Genomic DNA, 13,661 nt, shown 5'->3' with positions numbered 1-13,661 from the left:
GGAACGTTCCCTGGGCCCCGGGCCTTTGCTGTCAGGTATCAAGATTTGGGGCCTTATGGGACTGGCCACCATGTCTGTGTGCCCAAGTTCCTCGTGCTTGTGTCTGTCTTCTTTCTCCTGGGAGGTCCCCGGAGAACCGCGTCTGCCCCCGGCAACGGCAGCGCCGGAGCCTCCCACCCCCGGTCAGGAGGGCCTGGGCTGCTTGGGGACAGGAGGGAGAGGAGAGAGCCCCTGGGCTATGTCATACTCAGAAAACAGAGAACCCCCCCCAGCCCTGTGTCCTCTCGGGGAGCGCGCTTTCCTTTATAGCTAACCCTAACTTCGGCTGTGGGCTTCCTCCGGGTGCAGCTAAGAAGCAGGATGGGGCGGTTGCCATGGAAATGCAGCCCCTGAAGAGCGCAGAGGGCGGGGAGACGGAGGAACGGGAGAAGAAGAAAGCCAGCGCGCCCAAGAAGGAGAAGTCGGTCCTGCAGGGCAAGCTCACCAAGCTGGCCGTGCAGATCGGGAAAGCAGGTGCGGCCGCCGTGGGGTGCGAGCGAGGCGGGGCCACAGAGAGCAAGCGGGAGCGGGAAAGGGCTGTGAGGGGTCCTGTGGGCCAGGCCGTCAGGGGACCCGCCAGGGCCAGCCGTGGCCATCAGGGTCTATAGCAGCCCCCAGTCAGAGAGTGTGGGTTCCAGACCTCCACGGGGCTGGGCCACAGGAGGGGTAGGAGGGGTGCATCACGGGAGCGGACGGATGGGCTCCCTTACGTCCCCCTCGCTCTCGCTCTCTCCCTCCCTCACCCCGCTCACTCCCCATCCCGACCCCACCTCCTGTGGCCCCTGCGCCCCCGCCCCCCCCGCCCCCCCCCCCCCCCCCGCCCCCCGGCAGGACTGGTGATGTCCGCCATCACTGTCATCATCCTGGTCCTCTACTTCGTGATTGAGACCTTCGTCGTGGACGGCCGGGCATGGCTGGCCGAGTGCACGCCCGTCTACGTGCAGTACTTTGTGAAGTTTTTCATTATTGGTGTCACGGTGCTGGTCGTGGCTGTCCCAGAGGGCCTGCCTCTAGCTGTTACCATCTCCTTAGCTTACTCCGTCAAGGTAATAATAATAAAAAACACAATTGCAATGAGAACCCCTTGATGCCCGGATACAGACCCAGAAAGCGGACTTGGAAGCCATTCAGCAGCTTGGTGTGGCATGGGCTGGAGAAAGTTTGGGATCAGTCAGGGGAAAGGGAGGTGCTGGAAAGTGGGCAGGCAGTGGGATGGACCTGACATCAGTGGGATGAGGGCAGGAACTTGAGAGTGCCGGTGTCACTTGCAAAGGAAGAGGGCTGAGGACACTGGGAGACAGTGGGTGGAAGATGGCATAGACTGGGGATGATCTGAGAGGGTTAGGGTTAGGGTTTGTCCTGGGCAGCAGGGAAGCCCCACTTGTGCTCTGGGGAGAGCGGCTTCCCAGGGTTGACTGCTTGGCCTATCTGATGAGCATCCTCCCAGCCTGCAACCACTCCAAGCTCTGTCTTTGGGCACTGCCGTCAGCCCATCAGCCCAGCAGCAAAGACATGTAGCAGCTGACTGAGCCCCCCGCCCCGGGCTGTCAGTGCCACACGGAAAGCCAGTAGGGCAGAACAGAGTCACACATGACATGCTGACAACCTCTTGCTCCCGTACCCCATGGGCCAATGTTTCCGAGGCCAGCAGGCTACCCAAGCCCCTGTCTGTGCCCTTCACAGAAAATGATGAGGGACAACAACCTGGTCCGCCACCTGGATGCCTGTGAGACCATGGGCAATGCCACTGCCATCTGCTCAGACAAGACGGGCACACTCACCACCAACCGTATGACCGTGGTCCAGTCCTACCTTGGGGACACCCACTACAAAGAAGTTCCAGCCCCCAGTACCCTGACCCCCAAGATCCTCGACCTGCTGGTCCACGCCATCTCCATCAACAGTGCCTACACCACCAAAATACTAGTGAGCAGAGAGCGAGCAGCCGGCTGGGCCAAGCTGGGGTGGGATGGAGGAAGGGGGCCAGGCCCGAAATTGCAGCAAGAGCTGTCCCCAGAGCCTCCCTCGGCTCTCCTGAGAGCCTGCAGCAGAGCTACAGTGGTCTCTGGGATGTTGCTTGGCCTCCACCTCATTTCTGGACTCCTATTCTGGCTGCTGGGCAAAACATGCAGCATCTAGAAACCCCTTCCAAGCCCAGTGCCTGGTGGGAAGCCTGCCCATCTAGTCCCCGTGGAAGCCATCCTCAGCTCCCTGCCAGACAAGGTGTCCCTAGAGACAACAAGGCGGCCGCAGCCAGGTGGGGGGGCTCCCTAGGGGCGGCGGGGAGGGTAGACTCGGGCCCCCCTTGTGCCACGCATCTCCTCCTTGCCTCCTAGCCTCCGGAGAAAGAGGGCGCCCTCCCACGCCAAGTGGGCAACAAGACGGAGTGTGCTCTGCTGGGCTTTGTCCTGGACCTGAAGCGGGACTTCCAGCCTGTGCGGGAGCAGATTCCAGAAGATAAGCTTTACAAAGTCTACACCTTCAACTCTGTGCGCAAGTCCATGAGCACGGTCATCCGCATGCCCGATGGCGGCTTCCGCCTCTTCAGCAAGGGTGCCTCGGAGATCCTGCTGAAAAAGTGAGCGGGCACCCGAGGGCCAACTAGGGCCGGGCACCCCACGGGCTGGCGGCCAGCCCCACGATGCGGGCTGCCGGGGTCGCTATCACGGTAAAGTAGACAGAACGTCAGATTGGCCGCTTTAATCGCTTTCCCAAATATAGAGTATATTCCCAGAGTCGTGCGCTGTCATGGCGCTTGCGGGACCTTCCCATCACTCCCCAAAGGAAACCCTGTCCCCTTCAAACAGCCACTCCCACCTCCCCTCCCCAGCCCCTGACAGCCACTCATCTCCTTTCTCCGTGGATATGCCTGCCATGGACACTCACCACCATGAACAGGGGTGGACACGTTTTTGGGCGAATATGTGTTTTCAGGGCCTATTCCCAGGACTGGAAGCGCTGGGTCCTGTGAGAACAGAGTTTTACCTTCTCAGGAGGCACCAACAGGTGTTATTCTCTGTTCATAATTATGATCACTGTTACCGCTATTACAGCCTGTGCTTGTGTCTGCACTTCCCTGACAACCGGTGATGCTGGCACCTTTCCATGCCCTCACTGGCCATTTGGAGAAAAAGTTATTCCTCTGCTCATCTTTGAGCAGAGCATCTTTGTTGTTTCATTGTTTATGGGTTTTTTATGTTGAGCTGCAAGAGCTCTCGATTATGCCGGACACTCGGTCCGTAACACGCCTGGTTTGTAAATATCCGCTCTCACCCCCGAGGCTGTCCTTTAACTCTGCCAATTGGATTTTTTTTTTCTTTTTTACCCTCTTGATTCATCCCCGGATTCACCAGTATCTTCCAGCGATGAAGTTCAGTTTATCTCTTTATTTCTTGTGTCACTTGCGTAGGGTTTCTGTTAGAGGTAATGAAAATGTTCTAAAATTGGCTGTGGTGACGGTGACTTATATCCCAATAAAGCCTCCAAGTACCCCAACCCCCAAAGTCCACCTTTCTTGTCGAGTCACGTGCTAAGACTCAAATGTTCTCCCTCAAAAGTCTGCCCAGGCACAGACTCCCCAGGGGCAAAGGCCACCTCCTCCCTGAAGCCATCTGTCCGAATCCCAGCTGGATCAGGAGGCCTCAACCTTCTTTCCGTGCTTCCCTTCTTCTCGGGCTAAAAGCCTGGTTTCTGTAGTTGGGCCCTGGCTCTGCTCTTTGCTGGCATGTGAACGTCAAGTCACTCCTCTGCCAGAGCCTCCGTTCCCTCCTACACGGAGACAACACGAACACTTCCCTCTCTCCTGGGAATGCTGTGAGACTTCCCTGAGTGAAGTCCTCGCCTACCCAAATCTATGAGTTTCTTGGTTCCTGGGACTGCCGGGACCAAGAACCACACAAACCTGATGGCTTAAAAACAGAGAAACCTGTTTTCTTTCTTTTTTTTTTTTTAAGATTTTATTTATTTATTTGACAGAGAAAGACACAGCGAGAGAGGGAACACAAGCAAGAGGAGTGGGAGAGGGAGAAGCGGGCTTCCCGCTGAGCAGGGAGCCTGATGCAGGGCTCCATCCCAGGACCCAAAGGCAGACACTTAACAACTGAGCCACCCAGGCTCCCGAGAAACCCGTTTTCTCACAGTTCTGGGCTCCAGAAGCCAAGGGAGGGTCCTTCCTTGTCTCTTGCAGCTTCTGGCAATGGCCAGCAGTCAGGGAGTCCTTCGGTCTATAGCTTTGTCACCCCCATCTCTGCCCGCGTCTTCGCATTGCCTTGTCCTCCTGCGTGTCTATGTCTCGATGTGTCCTCTTCTCTTTTTATAAGGACACCAGTCATGGGATTAAGGGCCCGGTATAAACCAGTATGACCTCATCGTAACTCTGCAACAACCGTATTCCCAAATCAAGTCCCATTCTGAGGTTCTGGGAAGAATGTGAAGCAGCTGGAATGGGGGGGGGGGATGGTGGACACTGGGCCCCGCAGAAGCAGAAGGCCTCCGTCCCGGAGTAGCCTCCCTGCCACGCAGGATGGAGGACTCAGACTCCAGCTCCCCGCGCCTCACTCGCACCAACTCGCATTGCTGTGTCCCCGCCCCAGGTGCACCAACATCTTAAACAGCAACGGTGAGTTGCGCAGCTTTCGCCCTCGCGACCGGGACGACATGGTGAAGAAGATCATCGAGCCCATGGCTTGCGATGGCCTCCGCACCATATGTATTGCCTACCGGGACTTTTCTGCCGCTCAGGAGCCCGACTGGGACAAGGAAAACGAGGTCGTGGGCGACCTTACCTGCATAGCCGTCGTGGGCATCGAGGACCCTGTGCGGCCCGAGGTAGCCACCCACTCGTTCGCGAGCAGCCTAGGTTGTTGGACAGGTGGAGGGGCAGCCCTTTGTCCCGTCGGGCCTCCACAGCACGGCCTCGTTCTCCTGCCTTCCCTGCTACACACTACTTCCTGTTGGAGTCCAGAAAGGTCAGGAAAGGTGGGCCAGGGCAGGGCCTCGGGGTCCTCCAGATCAGACGTCCCCGGCACACGCGATCTCCCTCACCGTCGCGCCCTTGCCCACATCTGGGGCCTCCAGGCCTGGCTCGTGCTCTGCCTCCACCAGGTGAGAGAAAGCGCCAGTAGAACCTTGACGGCTGTGACCCCCGCAGGACTGATGGGCTGGAGGGAGTGTCGAGGGAGAGGGAAGGGTCAGGCACCACTCCCAGGGCTCTGGTTGGGAGACGCAGGTGGGTGGCCGAGCCATCACTGGACTGGGAGTCCGAGGGGACACAGGTTTGAGGGGCAGGGGCAGTTCTCGGTCAAGGACTTGGTTGGGGCCGAGGGAGGCTCAGGACTTCCCCATGGAGACGTCAAGTGGGACTGGAGTGCTCAAAGCAGAAGGAAGGTCCTGGCAGGAGAGAGATTCCAGAAGCATCCTTATGTGAGGGCACAGCTAGGGCAGATGGGGACAGGAGCCTTCAAAGGGACATGGAGGAAGGGTCTAGGCCGGAAGCTGCCCCGTGTAGACGTCTTTACCAAGAGCTCTTCTACAGAGGGAAGGAGAAACCGGGCAGCAGCTGAGCAGGCCGTAGAGCAAAGGAACAGTGGGGAGGCCTGTTGCTCCATAAAGACGGGAGATCCTCAGAGTGGATCTTCCCACAGGAAGAGGGTGAGGCAGGGAGGGGCCACCGTGATCCCACTGATTAGCCTGGAAACATGAACGAAACATAAGGAAACATAAGGAGCCACCCTTAGGGCTGCTGACACCAGCAAGGAGAAGCTTCTGGGCCCTCCTTCAGGAGACAGCCTGCATTCACACACTGGCTCAGGTACCAAAGACCGTCGATTCAAAAGTCAGTGCTTGCTACATCCGGACGGTGGCCGCGGGCCGTTGATGATGGTGCACCCCTGTGTTCCGAGGAGACTGGAAGCCTGCCTGGGAGGAAGCAGCACCCAGAGGGACAGGTCTAGCTAAGGGGGACAGTGTGGCGAGCAGCCTAGGAGAGCACGGGGACAGGAAGAAACTGAGGCACAGAGGAGGAGGCCTGTGTCCGCACAGTGAAGCGGAGTTGCAGAGCTGCGTTGCCCTTCGCAGACCTGGCGACCTTTCCCTTCCAAACAGAGCTGCTCGCCGCCACCCCCCCCACACACCCCTGCATGGCTGCAGGCCCCTGGCTGGTGTTTGGTGCTGCTCCTAGGGGGCTGGGTGTCAGAATGTGCCACAGACCCCAGAGGCCAGTGTTCCCCTACTCCCAGGACCCTGACCGCCGCTGTTTCGCCACCGCACCCCCAGCCGGCACCCCTCCTCTTGCTCTGTGTCCACTAACGAGTAGGGACAGTACCTTATCCCATAAGACCTGTGGCTCTAAACGTCTCAGGGTTTATATTGGGTGAAGGAGCAGGGTGGAAGGGGGACAAGTGAGAGGGGCCCAGAGCGTGGCCACGAGCCAGCTGATAGCCAGGAGCCTGCCCCAAGTCAGGATCCCAAAGGGACAGGCCTGCCATCAGCTTTGCCATCTGGCAGGGTAGCTGGGGGACACAGGTTCCTTTCTCATTCTTCCAGAGCTGACGGGGCTCAGCAGTCCTGGGTCTCCATTTCACACGACTCCAGAGGCACCCCTTACTGGAAGCATCGGGGCCTGGGTCCCAGTCGTGGCTGGTCCTGGGGCCCAGCCCAATGGAGGAAGCACCCAGGGGTAGGGGGGTTGCTGAGAGAATGAAGGAGGCACCCGGCTTAGTGTGGACCAGGCGGGAAAGCAGACAAACCCCTTTTCCCCACTGGTCCCCTTCAGAGGGAGCATGGTTGGGCAAGGGGGCTGCACATCTGGGAAGAGAGGGGACAGCCCAGACACAGGCCACACCCACCTCTCTTGTCGCTTCCAGGTCCCCGAAGCTATCCGCAAATGCCAGCGTGCTGGCATTACAGTCCGCATGGTGACCGGGGACAACATCAACACAGCCCGAGCCATTGCAGCCAAGTGTGGCATCATCCAGCCCGGGGAGGACTTCCTGTGCCTGGAGGGGAAGGAATTCAACCGGCGCATCCGCAACGAGAAGGGCGAGGTAGTTCGCGGCCCCCTGCCCTCCCCACTCAGTCCAGGGTTCTGGCGACCTCTCCCCCAACCTCTGCTCAGCACCCCCAATCCAGGCGTTGCAACATCTATGTGCTTCCCTCTCCCAGATAGAACAGGAGCGTCTGGACAAGGTGTGGCCCAAGCTGAGGGTCCTCGCGCGATCGTCTCCCACCGACAAGCATACTCTGGTCAAAGGTAATGGAGCTTGCCCATGCTGGCCCGCCGCTGCCCCTCCCCCGCCTGGGGTGCCATGCCCCTGGCTGGCTGTGGTCCGCCCCCAGACTCCCAACGCCCGGCTCCAGGGCCTGCCTAGGAAGTGGGGTCCGGGCTACGGACGTGCTGAATCTCAGTCTCCCCGTCAGGGAAGTGGGGGTAATGGCCCGCCCCTTGGCTTCTCTGGGGTAACAGCATGAGTGGAAGACGCCAGTAGAGGATGGCCTCTTGTTGTAACAGATGGGGAAACTGAGGCCCAGGAGAGGGAGACAATTCTCCAAGCCATAGAGGGCTGAGCCCCTGTCCTCCACCCAGTCCCACCCCCGGGTATCACCTCGCTAGGCCCAGGGAGTTCACCACAAAGGTGGCCAAAGCACGGAGGACTGAGGGCACTTGGCCCAGTCACAGTCTCGAAGGGTTTCCCGAGTCAGCCAGGAGTCAAGCAGCATTGGTTGACTGGTTCCAGTCCCCAGGCAGGAACCCAGGGCACAGACGCTAACCCGAACCCTAACGCTAACCCGCTCCACATTCCAGGGATCATCGACAGCAACGCCGGCGAGCAGCGGCAGGTGGTGGCCGTGACTGGGGACGGCACCAACGACGGGCCGGCCCTCAAAAAGGCAGACGTGGGCTTTGCCATGGTAAGCCCCCCCCCCCCCAGCACTGACCTGGCGTAGCACCCCAGGTAGGGCCTCACGTCACTCTGTAAATCCCAGCCCTGCTGCTCAGGTGGCCGGCCCCGGCCCCACAGTCCTCTACAGCGAGCTGTGCGGAAATCCAGCGGCCCCTTTCCCCACCACTAAAGAGCACCTGTGCTCTGCCATGCTGACCGTAGCCCACCGTGGACAGGCGCTAGGGACCCAGGCCAGTCCTTCCCAGAGTCTGGGGCCCAGAAGGTGACCAAGCCGCCACCTGCTGGCACCGTGAGCCCCGAGCTGGGTTGCCGAAGGCGAACCCGCCCAGGCCTCCCGGAGCTCCTTCTGTAGCAGACTGACACTGGACAGAAGCCTGGTCAGTGACCACACAGTGGCGGCCAGGCCTTGTATGTGAGGCCACATCGGTGGCCCTGGTGGCAGCTCCCTCTTTGCTTATGAGCAAAGCCCCTTCCCTTGCCCTGAGATGACCTGCCGCTTGGAGTAGGACTAGAACATCTGTTTCTAGCTGGTGGGGAGCCTTGTTTGGAAGCCAAGTCAGGCGGCAGGCTCCGGTAGGTTGAGTGATCATGGGGGCTGGGGAAGGGGCCCATGGACACTGTGTGTGCGACCCCCACCCCCACCCAGGGCATCGCAGGGACTGACGTGGCCAAGGAGGCCTCAGACATCATCCTGACCGATGACAACTTCACCAGCATCGTCAAGGCCGTCATGTGGGGCCGCAACGTCTATGACAGCATCTCCAAGTTCCTGCAGTTCCAGCTGACCGTCAATGTGGTGGCTGTGATCGTGGCCTTCACGGGTGCCTGCATTACTCAGGTGGGCACTGGGGACCGCTGTGCCCGAGGAGGACCTTGGGCTCGCCCTCCCACAAGCCCAGGGGGCCTGCAGGAGGCAGCCGGTTTCCCGGACCCCTCCTGCCTTGTGCACCTGGAGCCCGGCGTGGAGATCTAGCCCGGGAGACCTCACTCCCAGGAGTGTGCAGGACGATGAGGGCCTGCCAGGGGGCTCACTGCGAGAGCCAGGACTTTCCTTTGTTGCACGCTTTTTTTTTTTTTTCTGTAATTGAAATAAAAATCACATACCAAAAACTTCACCATTTGAGAGTAGACACACTTCGGTCGCATTTCATACATTCACCGTGGGTCCTGAACATTTTCATCGCCCCTGAAAAGACCCCATCCCCAGTAGCAGTCACTCCCCTTCCCCCAGTCCCGGGCCCCCATGGAACTACTTTCTCACTTTACAGACTTGCCCATTCTGGAACATTCCATTCAGATGGAATCAAATAACATGTGGTCTTTTGTGTCTGGCACCTCTCACTCAGCATCGTGTTTTCAAGGTCCATCCATGGCACAGCACGGAGCGGTACTTTGTTCTTTTCAATGGCAGAATGAAGCGCCATTGTTTGGAGAGAGCGTGGTTCGTTTGTCCCTTCCTCCATCAGTGGGCATTCGGGTCATTTCCACCTTTTGGTGACTATGAATAACGTTACCATGAATATGCGTGTACAGGGCTTTGTGTGGACCTTTCGCTTCTCCCAGAGGGTGAGTGCTGCTCCCACGGGAACTCCGTGTTTGATCCGTTGGAGGAGCCTCTTCCCCCATTTTCTCTCTCTCTTTTTTAAGATTTTATTTATTTGACAGAGAGACTCAGCAAGAGAGGAAACAGAAGCAGGGGGAGTGGTAAGGGAGAAGCAGGCTCCCCGCCAAGCAGGGAGCCCGATGCAGGGCTCGATGCCAGGACCCTGGGATCATGACCCAAGCCGCAGGCAGACGCTTAACGACGGAGCCACCCAGGCACCCCTCTTCCCTGTGTTCCACAGTCCAATTCTCCCCATTAGTGAGTGTCCAGCATTTGTCTCCCTTTGAAAGTTTCTTTTAATGGAGATAAAATTCACATCACATACCGGGCGCTGTAACGGCCGCTTGGAAGTACGTGGTTCAGTGACACTCGGTGCATTCGCGGTGTCGTGCCCACCAAAGCTGATATGCCCTCTCCCTTCCCCCAGCTCCTGACACCCACTCACCTGCTCTCTGGCTCTGTGGATCTGTCACTTCTGGAAGTTTCGTAGGAATGGAATCACAGTATGTGGCCCTCCTGTGAGGCTTATTTCTAACCGACTTGGAGGTGATGAGAAGGAAGGTGCCGGGCAGACCCCCTGGGTGTAGGAGAGCTCAGGAGAGCACCCATCGCAGTCTGGGGCAACATACCCCAGAACCGGGCTTGTGAACATCCCACTGATTGTCGGGAGCCCAGCTCCTGGGTCACTGCTACCAGGTGGGAGAAAGGAGACTGGCAATATTTTAAGAGCAGGAATCGGAAAACGTGTTATGAACCATAACAACAGGGATGGGGATGTCACAGTTTTCTGGGAAGGTCGGACTCGCTGCACGTCGTGCCAGTGACACGGCCCCCAAGCTGAGTGTCTGCCCGGGAGCCGTGGGTCCGCGTGAGAGTGACTGCCTCCTCTCCACAGGACTCTCCTCTCAAAGCTGTGCAGATGCTGTGGGTGAACTTGATCATGGACACGTTTGCCTCTCTGGCCCTGGCGACGGAGCCACCCACCGAGGCGCTGCTGCTGCGGAAACCGTACGGCAGGGACAAGCCCCTGATCTCTCGCACCATGATGAAGAACATCCTGGGCCACGCGGTGTACCAGCTCGCCATCATCTTCACGCTGCTGTTCGTCGGTAAGTCCACCCCAGGGCATCGCGTCTGGTGGTTCGAGGGAAGGATGATCACCAGGAACCCTAACCCAGGTCCCCCTGAGGACCCCTCCCTGCCGTCGCTCTCTGCGTGCGCCCCGGCGAGGGGTCACAGGCCCCCCGAGCCTCTGAGAAACTGTCCACGGCTCCATAGAGCTGCCTGCAGAGAGCTCAACCTTCACCCATCCCTCCACGCATCCCACGGCCATTTCTCCCGGGCACAATGACAAGAGCACTGTGCTAGAAGCTGTGGGAAGAGGAGGATCAGGAGAAAAGAGACGTGGCGGGAGACGGAGGGAAGAGCAGGGATCGGAGACAGAGCGGCGGCAGGAGGTGAAGCAGAGGAAGGAAGACAGAGAGGAGGAAGGAGAGGCCGGAGCAAAGGAGGGATAGCCAAAGGGGAGGATGGATGGGGACGGAGGAGGAGGAAGCCGAAGGGGGGGACAGGAAGGGAGGGGAAGACAGAGAGAGGAGAAGGGGGAGGAGGACTGAGGGTCAGGAAGCAAGACGGGGGCAAGGGCAGGAAGAGAAGGTCATCCGGGGACTCACCAATGGCTGCTCTATCCGGCGGTTTCCTTCTTTCGCACCAGGGCGGGGTCTGTCGGTCTGTCTGTTCGTGGTCCCTCTCCCTTATGTCTGGGCACTCCGGTGAGCCACCAGGGCTGCCCTCCAGGACAGAGCTTGCTGAGGGACAGGAGTCACAGTGGGTCAGGGGTGGGGAAAGTGTTCCTGTCAGTGGGCTGTTCTCTGATTTCTGGGGAGCAGAAGCCTCTTGTGCCCTGCCTGAGGGCCTCTGCCTGGCTGTCCAGCCTTAGGGACAGGGCCGAGGAGGGCCAGCCCACAGCCTCGGATGCCTCCCCAGCCCACGGCCACCTCAAGTGGGCATGCACGGTTTGTCTTGGCGTTTTCGTTCTGCCCTGCGCTTTCTGCAGCAGAGCCACGGGCCGGGCCTTGGCTGCGAGCTCGTGCTGCAGGGTGAGAGTCCATACTTTCCCTCGGCTCATACCCGGCACAGAGCCCCCCGCCCCAGCATCCTTCAGGTGGCACCTGCTGGGAGCCGTGTCTACTCGGGGCTCAGCTCCTGCCACATACCCATTGGCTTGCAGGAGAGCTCTTCTTCGACATCGACAGCGGAAGGAATGCACCCCTGCACTCGCCGCCCTCGGAGCACTACACCATCATCTTCAACACCTTCGTCATGATGCAGCTCTTCAACGAGATCAACGCCCGCAAGATCCACGGCGAGCGGAATGTCTTTCACGGCATCTTCAGCAACCCCATCTTCTGCACCATCGTCCTCGGCACCTTTGCGATTCAGGTAGGAGGAGTGACCCCACTCTTAGAGCAGATGGGAGAGCAGGGGACCGTGCCCCGCCCCAGCTAGCGGCCTGCCACTCCCGCTCAAAGGAGCCTCTGCCCCTCCTGCTATCCAAGCCCCTGCCAGCATTGCCTGTGACCCCATATCCTCTCTCCACACTTTCAAAACATCGTGGCACAGCCAACCCTTCGGGAGAAGCCGAGCATTCAAAAGCGGGGGGTATTAATAGAAAACATGAGGTCTAGTGATGGCAACAAGCCAGGATACTCCCCATGGCGCGGTACATCCAGGGGAACCCCGGGTCAGTCATGAGACAGAGGGGGAGCTGGGCGCCTTTACTATGGTTTCGAGGGGAGAAACTACATGGGGCGAGCTGGCTGATGATAAGTAATTTCTGGGGGAAACGTGGGGTTCAGGTGGTGTGGGTTCTGGCCCTAATTAATTAAACCAGGCCCAGTGGCCTGGAGAGGAGAGTACAGTGACACGACTCGGAGTGTGGACTCTGGATAAAGCAATGTATTTATTTGAAACTCACCCCAGGGAGGGAGGTTCTTCCCAAGGAAGGCTAAACAAGGCAGGAGGAGGCCCAGGCACGTCCAGCTGGGCAGAAGTGAAAGCCTCAATTTTCTAGAGGATGCAAATGTGGTTCCTGAGGGCTGGAGGAGGGGCCTCCGGAGCTGTGACGGGTTAAACCTAACACTAACCATAAAACCAACCCTATCGTAACCCTAAAAACAACCCTAACCCTAACACTAACACTAACCCCAACCCTATCCTAAACCTAAAAACAACCCTAGCCCTAACCCTAACACTAACCCATATCCTAACCCTAACCCTAAACCAAACCATAACCCTAACCCTAACCCCTAACACTAACCCTAACCCTAACTCTAACCCCTAACCCTAACCCCTAACCCTGACCCTAACCCTAACCCTAACCGCAACCCTAACCCCAACCCTAACCCTAACCCCAACCCTAACCCCAACCCTCTAACCCTAACCCTCTAACCCTAACCCTAACCCCAACCTTAACCCTCTAACCCTAACCCCCTAACCCTAACCCTCTCATCCCACCCCTGCAGATTGTCATCGTCCAGTTCGGCGGAAAGCCCTTCAGCTGCTCCCCCCTGTCCACGGAGCAGTGGCTCTGGTGCCTGTTCGTTGGTGTCGGGGAGCTGGTCTGGGGACAGGTGAGTATCTGCTTTGTCCTCCTTTGCCAGCCCCAACCGTTACCTGTCTCCACCACAGCACCAGTGGTGGCCACGATGGGGGGGGTCAGGGTGCCCTGAGGCCCATGCTTGGGAAAGCAGTCGGTGTGTTCAGGGTCGGCAGCACCGCAGAACAGGACCCAGGCAGATGACGGTGTCAGCAGAGACAAGACAAAAAAAAAAAAAAAAAGTCATCCACCTCTCCCCCTTTCGTGAGAGAAGCCAAACATTGTCGCCTAACCTGGGGGGGCTTGGGAAGTCCCCATACAGCTGGAAGTAAGCAACACCCAGCTGCATCCTCCCAGGGGCAAAGAGAAAGCATCAAGTCAGACACCTCAAGGCCTTGGCAGTTAAAGCCGTGAGAAAAAGATTGCGTTAGGGAGAGACAGCCCCGGCCCCAGGCACATGAGAGGCCTCCGAGAGCTCTGCGGCTCTAGAACATCGGTGCAGGAGGTCAAGCCCATGACC

At 58.7% G+C, this 13,661-nt stretch overlaps 1 protein-coding gene across 4 annotated transcripts in view; it reads left to right on the top strand.

The window, feature by feature from the left end:
• Positions 1-13,661, top strand: part of ATP2B3 (ATPase plasma membrane Ca2+ transporting 3) — a 58,485-nt gene that overhangs the window by 26,276 nt on the left and 18,548 nt on the right. For all 4 annotated transcript variants that reach the window (XM_045068003.1, XM_045068000.1, XM_045068001.1 and 1 more), the window contains exons 8-19: positions 349-513; positions 871-1,085; positions 1,723-1,965; positions 2,376-2,617; positions 4,632-4,866; positions 6,903-7,082; positions 7,201-7,288; positions 7,841-7,947; positions 8,587-8,778; positions 10,439-10,652; positions 11,774-11,985; positions 13,068-13,175. In XM_045068003.1, coding sequence (XP_044923938.1) covers positions 349-513; positions 871-1,085; positions 1,723-1,965; positions 2,376-2,617; positions 4,632-4,866; positions 6,903-7,082; positions 7,201-7,288; positions 7,841-7,947; positions 8,587-8,778; positions 10,439-10,652; positions 11,774-11,985; positions 13,068-13,175 — 2,201 coding nt within the window. The remainder of the gene's footprint in view (positions 1-348; positions 514-870; positions 1,086-1,722; positions 1,966-2,375; positions 2,618-4,631; positions 4,867-6,902; positions 7,083-7,200; positions 7,289-7,840; positions 7,948-8,586; positions 8,779-10,438; positions 10,653-11,773; positions 11,986-13,067; positions 13,176-13,661) is intronic.

Source organism: Mustela putorius, unplaced genomic scaffold, assembly GCF_011764305.1.
Source record: "Mustela putorius furo isolate JIRA1106 unplaced genomic scaffold, ASM1176430v1.1 tig00003899_pilon_pilon_pilon, whole genome shotgun sequence".
In the NCBI taxonomy this organism is placed as follows: Eukaryota; Metazoa; Chordata; class Mammalia; order Carnivora; family Mustelidae; genus Mustela; species Mustela putorius.
Note: the sequence above shows the minus strand (reverse complement) of the source record. Positions and strands in the feature narration are given on the sequence as shown.